Genomic DNA, 24117 nt, shown 5'->3' on the forward strand with positions numbered 1-24117 from the left:
TGGTCCGGGTTCAATCCCTGGTCGGGGAACTAAGAGCCCACAAGCCACGCAGTATGGCCAAAAAATAATAAAATATGGTTATTGCTGTGACAGGACCCTGTGTTCAGAAGACACCATGAATAATTTGTATCCTAAGAAACTAGAAGCTAGTACTGGGCATATTATGTTTAGAAAACCCTAGGCCTCTGTAGAAAAGCTGCTCATCACTTACAAATACATATTGAGTACCTACTATGTGCCATGCTGTTCTGGGCACTGGATATAGAGATGTGAGCAACATGGTCCCTGCCTGCATGGAGCTTGTGCTTTAATGGGGAGGGAGGCAGGGTAAATGGTAACCTAATGCACACAAAAGTAGAATTACAAATCATGACAAATGCCGTAAAGTGATATTATAAGACATTATGAGAGAGTAACAGGGGCCTAATTTGGATTGGGCGAGTAAAGAAGGGAAGGGCTTTCTGGAGAAATGGCATAAAGTGAGATTTAGAGGACAAGGAGTTATCTGGACAAGAAAGTAAGGAAGGGAATTTGTTTAAAGAGGGAACAGGGCTTCCCTGGTGGCGCAGTGGTTGAGAATCTGCCTGCCAATGCAGGGGATGCGGGTTCGAGCCCTGGTCTGGGAAGATCCCGCATGCCGCGGAGCAACTAAGCCCGTGCGCCACAACTACTGAGCCTGCGCGTCTGGAGCCTGTGCTCCGCAACAAGAGAAGGCCGCGACAGTGAGAGGCCCGCGCACCGCGATGAAGCGTGGTCCCCGCTCGCCGCAACTAGAGGAAGCCCTCTCACAGAAACGAAGACCCAACACAGCCAAAAATAAATAAATTTATTTAAAAAAAAAAAAAAGAGGGAACAGCGTTTGTGAAGGCCTCATGTAACAGACAAGTAGAATTTCACAGGAAGTTATCTGCAGTCCTTTTTTACCCTCACTAGGGGGAAGCATGGAGAACTACTATAGAATAGAATTTAGTAGAGGACTTTAAAAATATATATACCAACAAGAAATGTGAAGAGCACAGAGAAGACGGTGGCCTATAAGCAAATGATTCTTAACTCTTCATAAGATGGCCTCAAACTATGTGTAATGTCCCTATAGCCCCCTTTCTTTCCAAAATGAGTTAGCTTAGCTTAGCTTGTATAATTATTGGTTGAGAACAGATCAAAACTCATTAGCCAGAAAGCAAGGGTTCAGAGTGTGATTTGAAGAATTCTGAGTGTGTTCTTGAAAGTGGCAGAAATCTGGGTGGGTCAGGGGCTATATATCAGGGGAGGTACAGGGCAACTGGGAAATTCCTGCTGACTCACCAAGTTGTCTTCTCATCTTCCGGGTTGTTTAAAAAAAAAAAAAATCAAGAAACTACTCAAACCTTCTGTGATGTAGTAAGAAATATATAGGGTCTTTATCCCCCCAAAACTTTACAACTCTCGAAATTTCCTGAGTGATAAGAGTATCTTTTGGTATTCCTAACAAGCCCCTTTCAACCATACCTGAGCTTATGCTAATAAAATGACCCATGGATAACTTCAGGATGGAGGCTGGTTGCCAGAGGAACGGATCATGTGATTAGTGTCGGAACTTTCCTGATCTCCCTCCTGATCTCCAGGGAGGGGAGAGGAACTGTAGGTTGAGTTAATCACCAATAGTCAATAATTCAGTCAATCGTGCCTACCTAATGGAACCTCCATAAAAGCCCCTAAATGATGGGGGTTTGGAGCGCTTCCAGGTTGGCGAACGCACGAAGGTGCTGGGAGGATGGCATGCCCGAAAAGGGCAGGGAGGCTCCGCGCTCTTCCCCCAGCCTTGCACTATGCATTTCTTCCATTTGGGTGTTCCTGAGTTGCATCCTTTATAGTAAACCGGTAATAGTAGCTACAGTGCTTTCCTGAGTTCCGTGAGCCATTCATTCTAGTAATTATTTAACCTGAGGACAGGACTGTGGAAACCCTCAACAGTTATAGCTGGTTGGTCAGGGGTACAAGTGGCAACCTGGGACTTTGGACTAGCATCTGAAGTGGGGGCAGTCTTGTGGGACGAAGTCCTGAAATACTGGGAGTTAGTGCCAGTACTGAATTGAATTGTAGGACACCCACTTGGTGTCTGGAGAATCAGAGACTTAATTATCGGGTGGAGGGAAAAAACGCATACATTTCATCATCAGCAGTACTGTGAATAAAAACAGTTGACCTTGGAAACTGTTTTGAACTTCACACTGGTATTTTGTCTCGGGGCACGTGATTTTGGCAGGTCCTTTTGTACTAGAGTTGCCATCTGATTGAATTTTACCCTGAGAATCTGGTCTCCAAGGACTATGCGGTGGTCACATCTGCCAACTGGGTTGTCGGTGGCATTTATCAAGGACGTAACTGTAGCTCTCACAGCTGCTCCTGTTTCATCCTCTGTTTCTATCAGCAGCCTGTGGTAAACCGTCCCCGGTGCTTCGGTTAGGCGAGCTGACTGGGGACTGGCTTTTGGGGCGGGGCAACGGGCAGAGAGAGAAGTGGCTCACCCGCATGGCTGGGGACAGTGCAGCCCACAGGAACTCGTTGAATGCTCGTTGAGTGCCAGGTGTCTTGCTCTGCACTGGAGACCGAGAGGAGTGAAATGCTCTCCAGCCCTTCTGAGGCGGGGAGAGACAGAAACACCGAAGGACGGGGATTCAGAGTGGTTAGGACCTCCGAGAAGGCCAGCCTCCTCTCCTCCCGCTGCGCTCCCGGGCCTCCTTTTGGTTCTGGGTTATGCCAAGCGCTTTCATGCCGTGACACCTTCACATGTGCTGTGCCCTCTCTCTGGAAATTTCTCTCCACTCTTTGTTTGGCTCACTCGTACTCATTGATCAGGTACCAGTTTAATGTCATCTCTTCCAAGAAGCCTTCCCCAACCACGCATTCTGGTTTCCCCCCATCTCCACCTGGCTGTGTGGTGTCTCTCACTAAATAAACCGTGCTTCCTTCTTAGCCCTTTCCCCAACTTGCGATGAATGTATTTCTTTACGTTGGTCTCCCCCAATTAGACAATAAGTTCCCTGAGGGCATGTCCTGTTGTCTTCTTAGGTTTGACACTTAGATGGATCAGCTAGTTGGGTCGGTGCTGACACCCACAGCTCAGGACAGAGTGTTTTCTGTCAGAGGAAGCAGTGATAGGACAGGAGAGGTGGAGGAAGGCTTCACAGAGGAGGCCGCATTTGAGCGGTGCTCCTGAATATTGGGTAGGGTTTCACTCGCCTGAGAGGAGGGAAGGACATGCCAGACGAAGGCAGCGGCATGAACGAGACACGGGGCTCATGCTGGGGAACCCGAGGCCTGGAGTGCTGGGAGTGGAGAGTGAGAAGAGGTTCAACTCCAAGGCACAGCCTGTAGCTAGAGGGGCAGCCCTCGGAGGCTTTTGGGGGTGTTTATCGGGGGCGGGGGTGACGCCCAGCCCTATTTATTGCACTCCAGCATTTTCTCCTTAAGCCAGCCTCTCATGCTACTATTTCTCTCTGAGATAACAGGAAGCAGTTTCACTAAGTGCTGCTTTAAGTTTGCCTGCTGTTCACACAGGTTTTCTGGGCTCGGTTGGCAAATTCCATTCTGCAAGGAGCTTTCCCTGGCACAGCTCAGAACCCAAGGCATTCCAAGGGTTGACTGTGGCTTGGTTCCCTAGGAATGGGGCTGAGGCATTTTTCAGGGTAGCAGAATGAAAGTGGTTCCTTTGCTACGTTTAGGAACAGAGAAATTAAACTTCCGCCACTGGTTTTGAAATTTATCTTCTTTGGCCAGTGAACAAAAGATTTACATAATGCTGTTCAAACTCTGTGCCACATGTCATGGGCTACATATGGCTCAGGGCTTCCGGAGCTCCCATTCTGGTAGGGAGGTATCGTCATTCACAAATATGTGCAATTCGAAGTGATCAGTGGCTCAGATCCGGTGCTCAGAGCGTGCTTGGGGGCGGGGGGCGCAGATTTCCGTGAGGGGTGTGTTCAATGCAGGGATCCGTCGTCTTTGCTTGGTTCTCCTGGGGCAGTGAGGAGAGCCAGGGCTTTAGCACCAGATTCCTGTCTTCATTTGTTTGAGTACCTACTATGTTGTGGGCCTCGCTCTGGTCCTCGGGGTCCAGGATGAAGCTACTGCTCCCAGGGCTGGCACATTCTAGTGGGGGAGACAGATGGGTAACAAAAAAGAATGGACTGTCAGGTGGTCAGAGGTGCCCTGAAGGACAGCAAGGCAGGGCAGGGGTTAGAGAGTGAAGAGCTGGGGGTGGTGGCTGGGTTAGGTTGGGAGGTTGGGAGGTCGGCCGGGGCTTCTCTGTGGTGGTGACAGGTTCTATTCGAGCAGAGGCCTGAGTGAAACTGGGGAGCAAGCGTGTAGGTATCTGGTACTGGGAGGAAGAGTATTGCAGGGAAATGGAACCACAGTGTAGAGGCCTGGCGGTGGGGCTGTGTTTGGGGACAGCAAAGTGTGGCTAGTAGGCAGTGTGGTTCGACAGGTGGTGGGGGACCAAGGCTGAATTGTAAGTGAATTTTATTTTTAGACCATTGGAGGCTTTTAAGCAAAAGAGGTGGAGAGTAAGAGAGGGAAATCCGACAGGAATGGTTAAAAGGATTCCTCTGGCTGCTCTGTGAGAACAGAGCAGAGGGAACAAGGGGAGAGGAAGGAGGCCGCCTGGAAGGGGAGTGGTGGTTGGGAGGAGAGGTGGTGGCTTGGACCAGGCAGTGGGAGCGGCGGAGAGAAGTGGTAAGATGCCTTAAGATGCATGCTGATTGCTGATAACTGTATGTGAGAGGTGAGAGAAAAAGAAGAGGCAACAGTAGCTCCAAAGTTTTTGGTCTGAAGCTGGTGAAAATTCCACCTCTGCCACTTCCTTCCATGTGCCCCCCAGCCCGCTTTTAAGATAAAAGGCTTTATTAAGATATAATTCACCTGCCACACAATTTGCCCATTAAAGTGTATAATTTATTGCTTTTTAGTATATTCACCTAGCTGTGCAATCATCGCCACCACCAATTTTAAAACATTTTCGTCACCCCCAAAAGTACCCATTGACTGCCACTCCCCATTTCCTCCCAACCCCACAGCCCTAGGCAACCCACTAATGTACTCTCTATCTCATCTGCCTGGTGCTTTTAGGGTCTGGGAACTCCCCGTTTCCTCATCTGTAACTTCACAGGGTGATTATGAGGTTGGAAAGAGAACGTGAAAAGAATACAGGAGAGCATGCCTAACAGGCCAGGCCGAGTGGCCTTGGCCTTAGTAAGTGCTCCGGAAATCCCAGCCCTCCCCCACTGCTCTGACTCCTGCTTTGCCATCTTATGAAGGCAGCGTGGGCAGTGGTGAAACGCGTGGGCACTGGACCCAGACTGCTGGATTGTGAATTCTGAACTCACCATTGACTAGTTGTATGATTATTGCAAAGTTTTTTTTAACCTCCCTGGGGCTTCAGATTCCTCAACTACCAGAAAGGCATCATAGCAAGTACTTCCTAAGTTGCTCTGAGTCAAAATGTGTGAAGCACTGGGAACAGTGCCTGGCCTGTAGCAAGTACTCAGTGAGTGGGCAGTGTTGCTCAATGAGTGGTTGTCATTATTAGTCAAGTAAGGAGCAGGCAGGTGGCGGCTCCCAACGTCAAGGCCGGAAATGGACATTTCTGAATCCAGGCTGTTGCAGAGGTAATGGAGAGAGAGAGAGAGAGAGAGAGAGAGAGAGACCACGGATGTACTTTTAGTCTTGTCCTTTTGTTGGATCTCTACCTTTGGAAAAGTCACTTGTCCCCTCTAAGCCTCAGGTTGCTCATCTGTAAAGTGGGGATGAAAAGTCCTCCTTACCTTGTGGAGCTCTGTGGAGGATTCAGTAATGTATTCAGCAGTAAGTACTGTTTTGAACACAACAGGAAAAAATCCCTGCTCCCCTAGAGCTTGTGTGGAGCTAGTGGAGAGAGACAAAGTAAATATTAATCATAAAGACAATAATAATCATAATAAATAGGATACATGAATAAGAAAGCAGATGTGTAAAGCACCTGGTGCCTGGCATGTGGCGAGCATTCTGTCAACAGTAGCTGTTATGATTATTATATGAAAGCACTTTGTAAAGCTGGACAGCACTGCATGGAGGTGGGTCTCCAGGTGACTTTGTGAGCATGTTGCCTTCATCTAAGCCTACCCTCATCTCCGCTCAATTAAATTTCACTCAGCCTCCAAGGCCCCTTTCGAGTTGCCTGGTTGAAATCTTTGTCTCTCATGGTAGAGTTTTCTTTTTTCCTCCCTTCAGCTGGCACTTACTGAATGCCACTTTGGGCCAGTCCTGCTGCTGGATGCTGGGGCTTCTATGTTGAAAAACCCAGGAGGGGTGTGGTCAGGAGTGTGAATGGAGGGAGCCCAGGGCACTCTGGGCTAGACTGTGTAGGAGCCTGGCTGCCTTGGTTTTAGTCTGTCCAGGGAGACCCCAAGGCTTCTGAGCTGAGTGATAAAATTAGCAGATAAACTAAGACTTCACGACATTCTTGTTTAAATACTGCATGGTAAAAGAAAACATTTGCATTATGGTCAAATACATAATCTCTATTTAAGCACTATAATCTATCCAAAGAGTTACAAGATGGAGATGCAAGGACATGTAGAAGAGCAAAGACCTCGGGGCAAACAATGTCTCAAGGTGAAGACAGTATTCTACCAGATCAGCAGGAAATGTGGCAAAACGGAGCAGGGAGGTTTTGGAGCTAGATAAACCTGGGTTAGCACTTATTGCCCGAAGCAAGCTATTGCACCTTGGTAGGAGGGTTAATACCCACCCCGCTGCTCTCAAGAGTTGCTGGAAGGATGAAAGAAAACATCCATCAAGGATCCGTCACTTCATAGGCATACAATAAGAGGCATATATTATTAAATATTAATAGCACTATTAATTATTAGTAACAGTGCAGCATTATGGAAAGAGCTCTTGTGTCAGCCAGACCTGTGTGCAAATCCTGATACTTCCATTGCAAGTTGCTTAACCTTTCTGAGCCTTGGATTGTGTCCCTTCCTGTAAAATGAATGAATAATACCTTCCTTGTAGGGTTGATATATGTTGATATATGATAAATGTGATAATATGAATTTCCTAGGTTGTATAATAAGTGTTAAATGCTATTTCAAAATCAAAATATAGCAAGCTTTATTCAATATTCTGATTATAAAAATTATATATTCTGATGGTAAAACATTCAAACAATACAAAAACACTTAAAGGAGTAATTACAAATCACTGGAAATTCTATTTCTTATAGCTGATAGCCAGTTTTTTAGATATCTCTTTATGCAAACTCTTTTAGTTCGACCTTCATAATATATATGGGTCCATAGTACACACCTGTCCTGTTTTCACTCAATAATATGTTATGGACATATGTCCAGTTAATAAATATGGATTTATATTATTATTCTAAATGGCTTCCTAGGGGGCTTCCCTGGTGGCGCAGTGGTTGGGAGTCCGTCTGCTGATGCAGGGGACGCAGGTTCGTGCCCCGGTCCGGGAAGATCCCACATGCCGCGGAGCAACTGGGCCCGTGAGCCGTGGCCGCTGAGCCTGCGCGTCCGGAGCCTGTGCTCCGCGGCGGGGGAGGCCACAACAGTGAGAGGCCTGCGTGCCGCAGAAAGGAAAGGAAGGAAAAAATAAATAAATAAATAAATAAATAAATGGCTTCCTAGTAATCTATTGTATGGAATACCAGAATTTATTTAACGCTACAGATAGTCATTGAAGTCATTTTCAGATTATTTTGTTTTATACAATACTGTATAAAGCAACCTTATATATAGATCATTGTTCACTTGTTTAATTTCCTTCCTAGGATAAATCACTATAAATGAATTACTAGATCAAAGGGTTTTACCATTATAATTTTGTCCCATATTGGTAAACTGCCTCCCAAAATGCCTATATGAATTTGCACTCCCACCGGCAGTGCATAAATTATGCCCATTTCCCTATATCCTTGTTAACACTAGGTTCTGCCAATCTTTTTAACCTTTGCCAGTCTGAAAAGTTTCAATTCTCTTGAAAAATGGTATCTCAATTTTGTTTCTATCTGTAGTTCCAGTATTACTAATGAGGTGGAAAATATTTTCAAGTATTTATTTCCATTTGTGATCCTTCTTTTTTTTTTTTTTTTTTTTTTTTTTGCGGTACGCGGGCCTCTCACTGCCGCGGCCTCTCCCGTTGCGGAGCGCAGGCTCAGCGGCCATGGCCCACGTGCTCAGCCGCTCCGCAGCATGTGGGATCTTCCCGGACCGGGGCACGAACCTGCGTCCCCTGCATCGGCAAGCAGACTCTCAACCACTGCGCCACCAGGGAAGCCCCTGTGATCCTTCTTTTGTTAATTGCCTTTTTAGGCCATTGTTATTTGACTATTTTTCTAATTCAGGTGTTTCCTATTGACTTTTAAAAACTCTTTGTTTATTAGGAAGCTTTTAAAAAATATATTTATTTATTTGGTTGCACCATACCAGTTGCAGCAGGCAGGCTCCTTAGTTGCAGCTCACCGGCTCCTTAGTTGTGGCACGCGTGTGGGATCTAGTTTCCTGGTCAGGGATCGAACCCAGGCCCCCTGCACTGGGAGCGTGGAGTCTTAACCACTGTGCCACCAGGGAAGTCCCTGTTTATTAGGAATTTTAACTCTTTGTCATGTATGTGACAGATATCTTCCTCCACTTCATTGGTTGTCTTTAACCTTGTGTGTGGTATTTTATTGCCACATATGAAGTTTTAAGTTTATAAAGTCAAATCTTGACTTGATTTTACTGGACGGATTTTTTAAAAACTTTTATAACATACTTAGAAAGTCTTCCGGTTCCAGGATTATTAAAACATTCCCTTGTTTTTTTCTTCCAGTGCTTTTATTGTTTCTTTTATCACATGTACATCTTTGATCTAAGAGGTGGAATTTAGACTTAGGGAGGGAGATGGAGCTCCAACTTAATTTTTCTCCAAATGGCTACCCAGTGGTCCCGTTCCGTTTATTGACTTCCGTCTTTTCTCCACCAATATGAAATGTTACCTTTATTGTACACTGTAATTCCTTATACACTTGGCTCTATTTCTGTACTCTGTTCAGTTTAATAGGTCTGTCAGTTCCTTTGTCAAAACTGTACTGTTTTAGCTGGTGTAGCTACCTAATGCATTTTAGTATCTGGTAGAACAAGTCCCAACTCATTCATCTTCAAACTTCTTTTGGCAGTATGGCGGAGTGGTTAAATTCGCAGAGTTTGGGTTCGTTCAGCCAGCCTGAGCTTTAATACCAGGTCAGCCACCTGCTAGCTGTGTAATCTTGGGCAAGTTATTTTTTTCTCTCTGAACCTCTGCTTCCTCATCTGTTTAAAGTTAATAGTAACCGTATCTACCTTACAGTGTTTTTGTGAAGATGAGATGAAATGATGCATAGGAAGTCCTTGGGCCAGAGTCTGGCACATGGCAAGTTGTCAGTAAATGTTCAGTCTTTTTGTTATGAAAACGATGCATCTATTTTTCCAGTTGAATTTTAGGATCACTTTGACAATAAAATCTCACTGGGATCTTGATTGGGATGCCATTTACTGGATAGGCTAATTTTGAGATAATGAATATCCACGTTATAGGGTCTTCCAGCCTGAGGCAAGCTGTGCTCTTCATTGGTCCAAGACTTTATGCTCCTTGGTGGAGTTTATAGTTTTCTTTATATAAGATGTGTGATTTTATATTAACTTTATTTCCAGATGGTGTAAGTTTTGTTGTTGTTGTGAATGTGACTTTCTTAGTACATAAGAAAGTTATTCATTTTTTTAAATTGAGATATAATTGACACATAACATTATATTAGTTTAGGGTGTACAACATATTGATTCTGTATTTGTGTATATTGTAAAATGATCACCACAATAAGTCTAGTTGACATCTAGCACCATATGGAGTTGTACATTTTTTTTCTTGTGATGAGAACTTTTAAGATCTACTCTCTTAGCAACTTTCAAATATACAATACAGTAATATTACCTATAGTCACCACGCCGTACATTACATCCCCAGAACTTATTTTATAACTGGAAGTTTGTACCTTTGACCACCTTTACCCATCTTGTCCACACCCCCGCCTCTGGCAACCACCAGTCTGTTCTCTGTATCTACTCATTAATTTTTTTTTTTTTTTCGGTACGCGGGCCTCTCGCTGTTGTGGCCTCTCCCGTTGCGGAGCACAGGCTGTGGAAGCGCAGGCTCAGCAGCCATGGCTCACGGGCCCAGCAGCTCCACGGCATGTGGGATCTTCCTGGACAGGGGCACGAACCCGTGTCCCCTGCATCGGCAGGCGGACTCTCAACTGCTGCGCCACCAAGGAAGCCCTATAATTGTTGATTTGGGAAATAATTTCTCCTCTACATAGTGTCAGCTTTGAGATATCCCCTTCCCTCAGCTCCAGGAGCACCCCAGGTTTCTATCACTAGGGCACCTCCCATATTGACTTGCCATCACTTGAAATCCATCTATATGATGCAGGAACTGTGTCTAATTGGACCGTTAGTCCCCAGGGCTCAGCACAGGGCTTGTATCAGTACTAACTTATCATTGCCAATTAAAGAAGGTGCCCCATGCTGTACTACTGTTTTCTGGGATAGAAGAGCCTCTCTTCTAGGACAGAGGGCAGGATGGTAAATAGGCCCACAGTCCCTGACCTTATCTGGCTGACAGTCTAATTGGGGAGCAGACATTGAGGAAGTCATTATTAATGTCAAGAGTGAATTATAGTTTTCCTCATTACATTTTGAAGGAAGCTTTGGATGCTATGGGAGTGTAAAGGACTTAGTGAGTATAGGGCAGCAGAAGGCCTTGCCGAAGAAATATTCAAGGAGGAGTCTGGGGCGACTGCACCCGTCTTGCTCCCCCTCCACTGCAGACCAGTGTTAGCACCCAGTCCTGCTTGAACGTATCCGTTCAGCAAACAAAGAGCATCTGCTCTGTGTCAGGCTCTGTGCTGTTGGGTCTGGGACCACAGAGTTGGGTAAGAGCCAGTATCTGAGCTCAAATCAGAGTTCTGTTGATTCCTGGTAGTTACAGGAGGCAATCAAAACTCCTCAGCCTGGAGATCTACCTCCTGTCCCTCCCTTATGCCCCTACTAGGCCCCAGCCCACCTTTCTGCCCTTGGGTCCTCCTGCCCCACTGGACTGCTGACCCCTCCCCAACTGAACACACTTGTACTTTCATGCACACGTGGAGGCTGTCATCCCCTTCCCCCATCATACTCACTGTCACTTCTACCTAGAACTCCCCTGAGCCACTCCTCTTTCCTCTGGGCCTTCAAGAACCAGGGAATCACCAGCTCTGTGAAGTCTGCCTTCCCAGCGTTTGTTACTTCATCCTTGTCCAAAATTGATGGTGGGCCTTAAGAATGTGTATAGTTATTTGTTTCCACGTCTGTGATCCCATTAGACCAGGGCGCCCTCAGGGTCAGTGACCTTCACTTTGTCTCTTTGGTGGGAACTAGGACGCAGTGGATAACTTAGGAACTGCAATTAAAATAGGGTAAAGAAATGCAACTTCTGTAATTGAAGGGGAAGGATACAGAAGTTAGAGAAGCGATGGGATTACTTAGCTTAGAGCAGTGGTTCTGAACCTAGGGCTCCGGGATCATAGGAGCAAGGTGAAAAAGAGTGTGAGGTATGTGCAAAGTTAGGTTACTTGGGTGTCAATCCTGGCTCTGGCATATAGTAGCTCCACAAGTTGGGACAAGTGGTTTTATTTCTCTGAGACTTTGAGAAAAGGGGGAGTACTACTGTTACTAGCATTACTATATTGGCTTCAGAGGGTCTGGGCACACCCTGAAATGCTCTAAAGAATTTTGTATAAATAGATGTAAGTAAAGTTTGTCCAGAAAGAGGGTCCCTTGATTTTCAGCAGCTTTCACAGAATGTACAAACTAAGCAGAAGGGAGGCATTGTCTTTCTCAGTTGTCTAGTGCTGTGTAACAGATTACCTGAGAACTTAGTGACTTAAAAGGGTAAACATTATCTCACACGGTTCCCAGGAGCAGCATATTTGGGTGATTCTGGCTCTGGATCTCTTATGAGGTTGATCTCTCAAGATGGTAGCCAGGGCTGAAGTCATCTGAAAGCTTGTCTGGGGCTACTGGCCGTGTAGACCTCACCTCTCCATATGGCTGCTTGAGTGTCCTCACGACAGGGTGCCTGGCCTCCCCCAGAGCCTGTGATCTAAGAGAACAAGGCAGTGTCTTTTATGACCTAGCCCCAGAAGCCACACATGGTCATTTGCAAAACATCCTATTGGTTCCATAGTTCAGCCCTATTCAAAGTGGGAGGGGACTAAAAAGGATATGAATGTCAGGGCTGGGAATCATGGGGGGGGGCGGGGGGGCATTTTGGAGGCTGGCTACCACAGTGCCTTAGAAGGAATTTGGAATGAGGAGTTTTAAGTTTAAATCTCGACTCCAACAACAACTAATTGTGTGATCTTGGGGAAAGCTCCTTTGCTTTACTGGCCCTGCCAATTTTCTTACTCAGCTCACATGGTGGGTTGTGATATTCAAGAGTTAAAGCCTGTGAAAGCCATTTATTCAAACCCTCAACTTCACATTCAGTTATTAGCAATCATTAAAGAGGAGGGGGAACAAAAGCCACTTGAGGCAGTGTGTAAGTTAATGTTTTCAGTATAAAAAATTGAAAATGAAGAAACAACCCAATTTCATCAAATTAGCACCACTCTTAAAATTTTGGTGTTTAAATGCACTTTAAAGTTTCTTTTCCTTCTTCACAGAGAAGGAATAGAGGAAATGTCTTAAATTGAGATGAGAAAGATTTATGGGAGATGAGAAAGATTTATGGTAGATGAGTACATTTCTTTAGTATTAAGAGATATTGAAAATTGGGATGGGCTCCTTAATGGGGTCCTGAAATCTCCACGTGAAAACCTTAAAGAATCAGGCAGAGGGCTTTTATTATCTATACTTTTAGTAAAAACTAGCTCAGGTCATCCTTTGAGGCCATTTGGGAGGGGACACCACAAATCTTTTTTTTTTTTTTTTTTTTGCGGTACACGGGCCTCTCACTGTTGTGGCCTCTCCCGTTGCGGAGCACAGGCTCCGGACACGCAGGCTCAGTGGCCATGGCTCACGGGCCCATCTTCCCAGACCGGGGCACGAACCCGTGTCCCCTGCATCGGCAGGCGGACTCTCAACCACTGCGCCACCCGGGAAGCCCCCCACAAATCTTCTTAAGTAAAATGAAAAGAAGTATTATTAAAGGTGTTCTCATACTGTTAAGCATTAAAATCTTTATTTTTTTCATCATATTCAAATGAGTATGAGTAGCACATACTCATTCTAGAAGATTTGGAAACTACAGACAAGTGTAAAGAAGTGAAAAACATCATATCTGCCACCTTAATCTAAGCACTTTGTTTTGTGGTTTAGATGAAAAATAATTTTTTTCAATTAAAATAATGTGGGCTTCCCTGGTGGCGCAGTGGTTGAGAGTCCGCCTGCCGATGCAGGGGACACGGGTTCGTGCCCCGGTCCGGGAAGATCCCACATGCTGTGGAGCGGCTGGGCCCGTGAGCCATGGCCGCTGAGCCTGCGCGTCCGGAGGCTGTGCTCCACAAGGGGAGAGACCACAACAGTGAGAGGCCCGCGTACCACACACACACACACAAAAAAGTAATACTTTGTAGGAAACACCCTCCCCCCAAATTGGCTGTAGTCTTACAAGCCAGAAGTAACCATTATTAACATTTTGGTGGCGTAAAATGGGATTTAAACACGTTTTCAGCCTCATGGGAGACTGAAAAAACAGGAATGGATTTAAGTGATGGTGAATGGCAGGTAAGCTGAGTTAGGGCTGCCCATCACGTGGGCAGATTCTGTGCTTAATGACCACAGTGAGGTGAGGAGGTCTCCATCTCTAAGCATCTTTACAACTTGCATAGGTCTGTTTGGGTGAATCATGCCTCACTGTTTACCAATTCTGCCTGGGCAGGTTCCAAATACTGGATAGGGCTTATTCCATGGGAAATTTGTAGTTAGGGACTTTGTCCAATAAAGTAATTATTGAGTAAGGTCATCCAGATTGAGTGCCTACCATGTGCCAAGACTGTGCCAGATGTTGGGGGTGTGATAATGACCTCAAAAAGATGCTAACAAGAGCAGACATTAGACCAGAAATGATACAAGGAAATGAGATGTGGGAGGTACCAGGAGAGGTGCACATTTGTGGATCATCTGCTATGCTGGAAGTTTAGCAGATGTGATCTCACTGGGACCTGAGGGAGGTAATTTGACCTCTCTGAACCTCAACTTCATTTGAAAATGGGGACAGAGTCACTGGGAGAGAACATTCGTTAGTGTGGCAAACTCTGTTTCAGGGTTCACTGAAGGTTCACTGAAGTATAAAAATGAGACACTTTTTACACTTCAGACTCTAAACCTTCTCGGTGGCAAAGACAGCTGGCCTTTAGTGAGTCTACTGTGTTCAAGGTGTTTCACAAAGGTCCCATTTAATCCCAATTCCACCTTTTGAGTTTATGTACCCCATTGTCTAAATTGATGGCTGTGAGTCAATGGGAGTTTTCATAACTTGACCAAGACCACACAGCTGGAGAATGACTGCAAGAAGATTTAAACCCAGGCCTGCTGAAGTCCAAAGCCAGTGGCAATACATTATCTCATAGTGAGGTTCCAGGGGTGTATGTGTCCTTTTGGAAATGCTTGGGTCTGCTGGTGGTGTGTTTGTTATTCAGATTCCTGAATGTGTGCTTTGCTCATAACTGTGCAGTTTGAAAACACTGACTCACCCCCAGACAGGGCAGGGTTGGATATCAGTCCCGTTTATCTTATACTGTCCTGTGGCACCTGTGTTGACTTCAAAGAAATTCTGTAATAAAAGCACTGTGATTAAAAACAGAAAAACACACACCAAAAAAAGGTATAGGTTTGTTTTTGGTGCTTGTGACAAGAGAATACACTCATGAGTGTCATTAACTTAAAAAATGACAGCTATTTAAGGTTTAGTGACTAAAGCCAATTTTCTAACACACATCTTGTATAGTCCTCTGAACATACTCTTTTCCCACTTAACTATGATGTTGTCATTAGTTTCCGTTTGATCCTGCAAGGGCAGAGACCTTGAACATTCACATCTGGATTCCCCCATGGCTTGACCCAACTGACAGCCAGGCAGAATTGACCGAAAAACTTACAGGCGTTTCCACGGTGCCTGCCTACATTAGCTTTCTTTTGCTACTGTAAAAAGTTACCAGATTTAGTGGCTTAAAACCTTCTGTCTCACACTTTCTATGGGTCAGAAGTCTGGACTGTGTGGCTTAGCTGGTTCTTGGATACAGCTAAAATCAAGGTGTTAGTAGGACTGGACTCCTCTCTGCAGATTCCGGGGTTGGGGTGGGGAGAACCTGCTTCCAAGCTCAGTCAGGTTGTGAAAGCTCAGTCCCATGAGGCCGCAGGACTGAGGTCCCATTACTTGCTGACAGGGCTTGTTCTCAGCTTCTAAAGGCTGCCTACGTTCCCTGGCTCATGGCCCCTTCATCAACAGTGGGTTGAGTTCCTCTCAAGCTTCGAATCGGATTCTTCTCCTGCCTCTTCTCTCCAAAGCATCTCTTTTGCATTCCTCTTCTGCTTTTTAAGGGTCCATGTGATTACACTGGGTCCACCCTGATAATCCAGGATAATCTCCCTATTTTATGGTCCTTAATTCCATCTGCAATGTCCCTTTTGCCATGGAATGTAACATATTCACAGGTTCCAGGGACTAGGGCATAGATAGTTTTAATTTTTTGGGGGGGAGGGGGCGAGGAGGACGTTATTCTGCCAACCACAGTGCCTGTACTAAACATGTAAATTTTAGAATTAATCTTCTCTAGTTGACTCCTTGGAGGTCAGAGGGGGATGAAGCTACTCAAGAAGAAAACATTTGAAACAAGCCAAATGACTTGTCAAAGGCCACTGCGTCTGCTGTAGATTAAACCACCATCACCACCACCACCCCTTTGTGAAAAATCAGGTCAAACAATTTTTTGGTCGTGGAGGTGGGGTTCTTCCTTTCCCCCTATTGGGGTGAAGTTAGAAGCGGACAGAAGATTTAAAAAACATGCCTATTTCACCTTCTACAGTCTATTCACTTTGCAGGGTTTTGTTTATTGGATGTGCAAGTCTTCTGTGTGACGAGTGTTAGAAGCAGGAGCACTGAACTCCATGATGTTAGGCTTTGGCAGCACGTGTTGATCTTCCCTAAGCACTGCGCTAACACCAGTGAGTGGAGGGTATGCTTCCTCACCCTGGGATAACTTTCAAATGTGGCCATTGACCCTTCCTCCCTAATTTTAAAGAAGTGGCCACTATCCAGTTTAGGACTGATTCTAGGAATGTTTCTGGACGTTGACTGGTTCAACAAATAGGCACAGAAAACCTGTGTGTTGGGTACTCTGAACATCATTTCATTTCATGCTCTGCAACCAAGGCTCAGAGAGGGTAAGTACGGTGCCCACTGCCCCTCAGCTGGTACCAATTATTAAACACTTGCTATATGTCAGGAGCCAAATTATATGGACCTAATGTCATGGTCCCCCTTCACACCCTCTTCCAACCTGCCAGGTGTTTTATGTTGATTTTAATCTCAATAATGCTGTGAGGTATTAGGCTGATAGCCATGGAGTGGCTTAGCCAGAATTCCGGTCTAGGTCCGTTTGACTCCAGGTTCTGTGTTCCCTTCAGGATATTGCCTCTAAAAAGGCCTCAGGTGCATTCTGGTAAGTATGTCCCCAAAGTCCAAGTTCTTCACACAACCCGTAATCGTATCACCAAGTTCACCAGGTGGCATGAACGCTGTAGGCTGCGTGTGCAGCTTCTGCAAATAAAGCTTCTGCAAACACATAGCGGCATGAAAGCACAGGAGGAAATGGAGAACTGTCTAGGTTCATCAATCGTGAAATAACCGTTTTACTGGTATGAGTATCTTTTTGTCTCATTATTATGCGGCAGTGAGTCATTTAGGGGAGGACCAAAAGGGAAAGTCCTGTCTCTTGTTACCTACAAGAAGTGTCAGTGAAAACCGCTCAGGCGGAGAGAGGCACAAAGTGGGCGCTGGAAGTCGAGCTACCACTTCTCGATCCCCCCCGCTTTACCCGCGTGGCGGCCCCAAGGCGAGAAGCGCCGAAGGGGTTAAACACAGCTCACGGTAGTGGGGCACAGGGCCACCGCCCCTTCCCAGCATCGCCTCCCAGAATGCCTCAGGCCCCCAGCCAGTTCCCGCACCTCGCGAGACTCCACCCAGCCCCTTTCCCGAACGACTGTCCGGCCCCCTTCCTTACCGAGCTCTGCGCGGGGCAGAGGAAGGGAGGGGAGGGCGGAAAAGACGGGCCGCGGGGCACGCTGGGAAGTGTGGTCCAAGAGTTTCACTCAGCCATATTCTTCCGGAGCGGGGGAGGCCAGAGAGGCAGCCGGGACTACGACTCCCAGCCGCCCTTTCGGTTTGTTTTTGTTCAAAAAAAAAACCCCACACTCCCCCTCCTCACTCTTCACACACACTCACACACACCCACGGCAGACACGCACACACCCGGGCGCCGAAGGGAAAGCCGCGTCTCGCTTTCCCGCCCCGCCGCCAGTCCGGTCTTGGCCTCGCAGTAGAGCGGGAAAGCGGAGGCCGGAGCCGTGACCTCTGACCCCGTGGTTATGCGGAGCCGCCGCATTCCTTAGCGATCGCGGGGCTACCTCCTTCTCCTTCGCCGCTGCCGCTGCCGCCGCCGCCGCCGCCGCCGCCGCGGGCGACTGACGCAGCGCGGGCGCGTGGAGCCGCCACCCCTCCCCCACCGCCGCCCTCGCGCCGGGTCTAGCGCCAGCCGGTCCCCGCGCGCCCGCCCCCTCTCCCCGGCCGCACCCGAGTTCTCGCGCGCCGCCGCCGCCACGCGCCCCCCGCCGCCGCCGCCGCCGCCGCCGCCGCCGCCGCCGCCGCCGCCGCCGCCGCCCCGCGCCGCCGTCGCCGCCGCCGCCGCCGCCGCCCCAGCCCACCCCGCCCGGAGGTCCCGCGTGGAGCCGCCGCCGCCGCCGGGGAGGAGGAGGATGAAGGACAAACAGAAGAGGAAGAAGGAGCGCACGTGGGCAGAGGCCGCGCGCCTGGTGAGGCGGGCCGCCGAGGGGGGCTCGATGGGGGGCGTGGGGGGTTGGCTTGCCGAGCACCCCCCACTGGGAGGGGGGAGGGGCGAAGCCCTGCCCACTGTAGGAGGGGGCGGGCCACCCTTTCTACTGGAAAGGGACAATCCCCCAAGGCGTTGGGTGGGGAGAGGTCCCCCGCCGGGTCGGAGGTGGCGCCTTTTTCTGCACGTCCCCCCTCTAAATTCCTGCGGAGGGGTCGAGCTGGCAGGCCGGCTCCTCCCCCTCCGGGCGGCGGGGCCCCCGCCTCCCCTCCCCCACTATTTGGCAGCTTCTAGGGGGTCTGGGGAAGCTTCGTTTATGCACTCGGGGGAGTTAGGTTTCCGGGAAGGGTCGGAAGCTCCTCCCTCGCTTCCTGGTGGGCAATGGGGTGGTGCGTTTGACTCCAGGGGTTGGAAAGAGCCCCCAGTTTCAAGGACGCGAGTGGCATTTTGAGCTTTCGCAATCTAAACCAGGTGTGTGGAGGGAAGCAAATGCTTACTCCCAGCTTGAACCCTGAGCCTTGGTTCTCAAACTTTAGTGTCCTGTGGGGACACCTGGGGAGGTTGTTAAGAATGCTCATCCTAGGGCCCTACTTAAGACCTACGGAGTCTGAGATTCTGGAGTAGAGCTTGAATATCTTCATTTTAACCAGCTTCTCGGGTTGGTTGTAAAGCAGGTGGCCCACGTACCACACTTCTGAGATTCTGCTGACCGGACTTCACAAGCTAGACTGGAAACAGGCACTCTGCAGAGAACTAACTACACTTTGCAAAGAATGTATGCGTGTGTTCTCTCTTCCTTAGTGTCCTGGTGCATGTATACATGAAGTGTTGGGCAAAGACCAAGTGTCTCTGAAGATAATGCTCACTGAGGACTTAGCAAAGGAGAGAGTAATTTGAGTATTTGAAGCTGCCTTGTAATGGGGGTTGTGAATTTTCTGTTCTCAAAGTGTCAGAGGACTTGCAAGTGAAATATCTTCCTTTTGGATTTGCACCCACAAAGCTAAGACACTTTGAGACATGTTCTTATAAAATCTTGCTGATGACAGTAGTAACAGGTTATGCTTGTCTCAGAGATGTCACTTCCTCATAACTGTCACAAAGCAGGGTTATAGTGCAGATAGTATACTAGTCTCTTGACACCCTGTAGTTTATATGTAATTGCTGTAATTCACTTTTAATGATGAATGAAGCTCAACCTTCTAATCTTTCATTTTATTGGGAAGTAGGGTTCCTGCCTCAAAGGTGTTGTGCAAAAAAAGACAAATATGTGTTGGAGGTTTTTACAAATCTTTGGTACACCTTTTTCGTTCTTGGAGCCTGTAAAACTCAGTTATTGACTTAAAAGAACTAACTCTGTTTGGTTTATAGGGGAAATTAAACTGGTGTACCTGATCCCCTTCCTCAGGCATTTGTTGCCCAAGAAACAGAAGTAGCAATTAGTTTGTATGCTGAAGTTTTGTGCTTCAGTTAATTTGTTTTGGTTTGGCATATGAAATTTGCAGATTTTGAAGTACCTAAATACTTTTTTCAGGTTCAGTCAGATTTGGAAGCTTTGTTCAGCTTTCAGGATCTCTTGGTAGTTTCAGGATTTCTCCATTGTTGCTTTACCTGAAGGAGAGTAGAGGAGAGCCAAAAGGACATGCTCTCTTTCTCCTGGAGGTTGAGTCTGTTTATTGAAATTCTCCTCTGAGTTTCTGTTCTGCAGGTGTTTATGACTCTGGGCACCAACAGGAAATTTGCTTGCCAGAGTTTTACTTGTTAGAGGTAGGTGAAAGTACCTTTAAATCCTGTGTTATTTATGTCTTGACAGAATTCTAAAGTCTGCTTGTCTCAAAGCTTTGTTGGCTCTTCCTAGTTGAAAGTCTCTAGGAATTTGGGGTCCACTCTTAAGCCTCTTTAGGCTCTTGAATTCACGGTGATCTGCACTCCAGTATCTAAGTTGCTATTTCTGTTTTATCATTGGCTCAACTCATGCTAGATTATCCCAGTAAGTTCTTTCTCTTCTTTTACTTCTATGGTTCTTCATTAAAAAATAGTAAGTCCTACTTGGAATTACTTCTGGTGCTCTTAAACACATGAAAGATGACTTGTGGGTATATGGTGTGTAGTTTTGCCTGTCTTTTATTGTTTTTTGTTTAGAATTTTCTGTCCCTTTGGATGGGACTAGTTGGTGAGCGAGGGGGAACTTCTAGAGTTCTCTCCTCATTTGGGGAAAAAAAAATTGTTGTAACAAACCAAGTGCTGGAGAGTTTGTGAGGCTTAACACTGGCTAGAGAAAACCTTGACTCCAGTGAGCTATAATGATAGGGCAGGAGATTAGATCTAATTACTCTTTGGACAGGTGAATTTGGAGTGCTTGCAGTGGCGATCAGATGCACTTGCTTGGGGGCAGTTTCACATTGCTCCCAACCTTGCTCACATTGGTGGCTAAAGTGATACCAGGAGCCCTTTTAAAACTATTTTGGTAGGAAAGAAGAGACTTCTGGACAATTTCAGTAGTGTAGTAAGCCCCAGGAGGTTGATTTTTGCAGCTGTTAATTATGTTGTTGAGAAGTAGATATTCTTCTTTCAAACATTTTGTAGTCTTGTTTTTCCTAGATGTAGGAGGTAGACTTTAGGGGGTTGGGTGGGTGTAAATCCTCCTACTTGTTAGGAACAATTTGTTTGGGAGAAATAGCTGAGTGGATTTCCCTTTAGATTGAATGCCCTTAAATGGATTCTCCCTGGCTTTGAGAAACTCTTCATTGCATGCTTTATCTTTCACTTTGATTCATGACTGACCATTCTTACATCAAACATTTTTTTCCCTTTGAAGTTGGAGAAGAGATACTTTTTTTTTTAAGTATGCTTTAGAAAGACAGACTAGGGATAGAACACTGCTGAATTGTTCTTATACTGAAAGCCGGAGGCATGTACAGTTTTAATAAAAGTGAAAACTTTGTATCTTTTGATGTAACTTCCCTTTAGAGATTTTGTTTCCTCTCTCTTAGATTCTCAGGCTCTTCCTGACTGCTGTTTAAATAATTGGTAGCTAATTTTTCAGTCATGCTTCTTTAAAAAAAAAAAATTACCATACAAAAATTCACTAGCTTAGCTCACAATTAGTATCAAAGAAGTTATATCTGTGGCAGTGAACATTAGTAGCTTGTATTGTGGGTTTGTTCAAGTCAACACTGCTTAACTTGGCACTTAGGTTCTTGGAATACAAAGATGGATAAGGTTTGCCCTTGGGGAACTTATGGTTTTTCTGGGGATGGAGAAGGTCCAGACAGGTGAATAGAATTTCATTACAGCCATGGTCAGTGCCATCATAGATGTATGAATGGTAATAGACATCCTGGTTCCTGCTTATTGTCTAAGCATAATTATGAATAGCTCCTCCTTTTACTCTCAAGTGTCCTTTGGAAGATAAATTAGCAGTGTTGTGCAACTATGGGGCAATGAAAAGAGACATTTGAACTGTCTGGCAGAGAGCAGAGAAGGCTTCCTGGAGGAAGGTGCTTTCCGAACTGAATCTTGAAGGGTGAGTAGGAGTTAGGCCTGTCACAGAGGACGTAAGCAGGAGCTGGTAACAAAAAATAGGAGTGTGTGTGTTTATTTGCAGGGTGGAGAGTGTGGGAACTGGGTAGAACTACACATAGTTATTGGAACATAAAGTTTGTGGAGAGACAGGCAGAGATCAAATTGTGAGGGCCTTGTACGCCAGGCCAGCACACACCTACTTGGTGCCAGGCACTGTAGGCACTCAGTACATTATCTCTAATCTGTACAACAACTCTGAGAGGAAGATCTCAGTATCCTTCCTTCACAAACGAAGGAACCTAGGCTTAGGGTGGGTAGGTAACTTGCCCAAGTTTAGAAGACCAGAATTTGAATTCCTTAGAACCAGGTCTGTCTGGTTCTAAAACCTGTGCTTTTCCAGTGGACTAGTGGTCTCTCTGGAAGCTTCAGCTTTCGCTGTGTATAATTAGGTTTCTGTTGAAGGACTTTAAATTGGGAAAGTGATTAGGGCAGGTTTATTTTGTTGGACTGACTGGGGCTATATAGCAGGGTAAGTTATGCAAAAACGGGGATTTGGTCTTTTTTTACTGGTGAATTTTTAGAATTGTCCCTAGCACAAAGTGAGTATTTCACGTATTTGTTGAATGAAGGATGGCAGTGGAGTACGAATGAATTTGAGGAAAGCGGGGCTGGTTGCAGGGATATTAGCGGAAAGGCTATTGTGTCAGGTCAGGTCAGAAACTGGTGGTTGGGAACTGGGGGACAGGTGAGAGTGAAGGGTGATGCCTGGGTTTCTGAATTAGGTGATGAGACAGGCTGCCGACCAACGAGAGGAATGTTAGAAGGCGGGGTGGTGGTGGTGGTGGATGAATTAGAGTAGGTGAGCATGTGGGACGTCCAGTACAGAACTGAGTATTTGGAGTCTGAAGCTTGGGAAGCAGTCCGCAGTCCAGGCTAGAGGTAGAGATTTGGGAGTTATCAGAATTTTGGTAGTAGTTGAAACTGTGAGAGATGATAATGACACCCAAGGAGAATGTAAAAACTGAACAGAGAGAGGCTAAGAATGGGACCATGGTAGAGGTTTTATTTCAGCAGCTACTCCTCCAAAACTTGCCTTTCTTTAGTGCTCAGGGTTCATGTTCTTCCACAGAGAGAACCTTCACAGCAGTCCTGTGGGACTGTACATTTTACTTGTGACAGAGCAGTACAGTACTTCGTTGTTAGGGTTGTTAAATGACTGCAAGATGTTGGTGTGGTTTGGAGTAACCTCAGCAGCTGCACTGGTAGAGATGGTACAGAGATATTGACAGCCTCTTTTTTTTCCTCCCTGAGAAGAATAACATTTATAAAACAACTCAGCTTTTTCAAGTGAGAGAGCTCTGGTTGCTCACTATGACCTTACTGCCAGGACTTAGTTATAGATGTCGCTAACGTAAGTGGGATGTTCCATTTCTCATTGTTTGCTTGCACCAATCATATAGGATCACAGCATCATGTTGCCAAATGGCAAAATGTACTGTGGCAGTTAACAGAATTGCACAACCCAGTGGCACAAAAGCCATCATTTAAAAAATGTGGGTACTGGGAATTCCCTGGTGGTCCAGTGGTTAGGACTCTGTGTTTTCACTGCCAAGGGCACAGATTCAGTCCCTGTTTGGGGAACTAAGATCCTGCAAGTGTGGCCCCCACCCCAAAAAAAAGATAAAAAAATATGGATACTAATCAAAGTACCTTGGGAAAGGAAATCTAAATGCATTTCTTTTTTTTTTGCGGTACACGGGCCTCTCACTGTTGCAGCCTCTCCCGTTGCGGAGCACAGGCTCCGGATGCACAGGCTCAGCGGCCATGGCTCACGGGCCCAGCCGCTCCGCGGCATGTGGGATCTTCCTGGACCGGGGCACGAACCCGTGTCCCCTGCATTGGCAGGCAGACTCTCAGCCACTGCACCACCAGGGAAGCCCCTAAATGCATTTCTGTCTTATAATTTATTGCATAGAAAACTATGTATTCTGTGGTTTAGCCGTATTAACAGCATCAAGTTAAGCGGTAATCAAGGTTGCTAAGGCCCCACATATCATAACATGTATGCTAAGAGGTTGTGTGTTTTCAGAATTGAGAATTAGAATATTTCATCTAATTGCAGTCACTTTCAGCAACTAGTTAGATATATGTGTAATTTGGTTTCAGAAGTAATTTTGTCTGTGGAAAGACTAAATTGTCAGCAGCGGTACCTCATAGCAGAATTGTAGCCCATGTTATATAGTGATGGATGTAAATGGAAGTTGCACACTGAAATCAGAACACTTATATTTTCTTCAGGTACTAGAAAACTACTCAGATGCTCCAATGACACCAAAACAGATTCTGCAGGTCATAGAGGCAGAAGGACTAAAGGAAATGAGGTTTGTATGGCTCTTGTTGCTTAATGTCAGGGTTTCACAGGACACGTGTCTTCCTGCACTCAGGCAGTGATA

The 24117-nt window shown here is 46.3% G+C and overlaps 1 protein-coding gene and 1 long non-coding RNA gene across 4 annotated transcripts in view; one reads left to right on the plus strand and one right to left on the minus strand.

The window, feature by feature from the left end:
• Positions 1–809: 809 nt before the first annotated feature.
• Positions 810–17953, minus strand: LOC109552672 (uncharacterized). 2 transcript variants are annotated; one of them, XR_012326263.1, is made up of 6 exons: positions 17318–17953; positions 14789–14868; positions 12003–12195; positions 6934–7002; positions 5805–5904; positions 810–4131 (listed from the first exon to the last, which is right to left on the minus strand). It is a non-coding gene; the product is annotated as an uncharacterized lncRNA (long non-coding RNA). The 2 variants fall into 2 exon arrangements; XR_004522264.2 differs by lacking the exon at positions 6934–7002.
• Positions 17954–17973: 20 nt separating this feature from the next.
• Positions 17974–24117, plus strand: part of ASXL1 (ASXL transcriptional regulator 1) — a 67553-nt gene continuing 61409 nt past the window's right edge. For both annotated transcript variants that reach the window (XM_033840899.2, XM_073792861.1), the window contains exons 1-2: positions 17974–18125; positions 23963–24045. In XM_033840899.2, coding sequence (XP_033696790.1) covers positions 18069–18125; positions 23963–24045 — 140 coding nt within the window. In that variant the 5' untranslated portion in view covers positions 17974–18068. The remainder of the gene's footprint in view (positions 18126–23962; positions 24046–24117) is intronic.

This window comes from Tursiops truncatus, chromosome 15 (assembly GCF_011762595.2).
Source record: "Tursiops truncatus isolate mTurTru1 chromosome 15, mTurTru1.mat.Y, whole genome shotgun sequence".
Lineage (NCBI taxonomy): Eukaryota > Metazoa > Chordata > Mammalia > Artiodactyla > Delphinidae > Tursiops > Tursiops truncatus.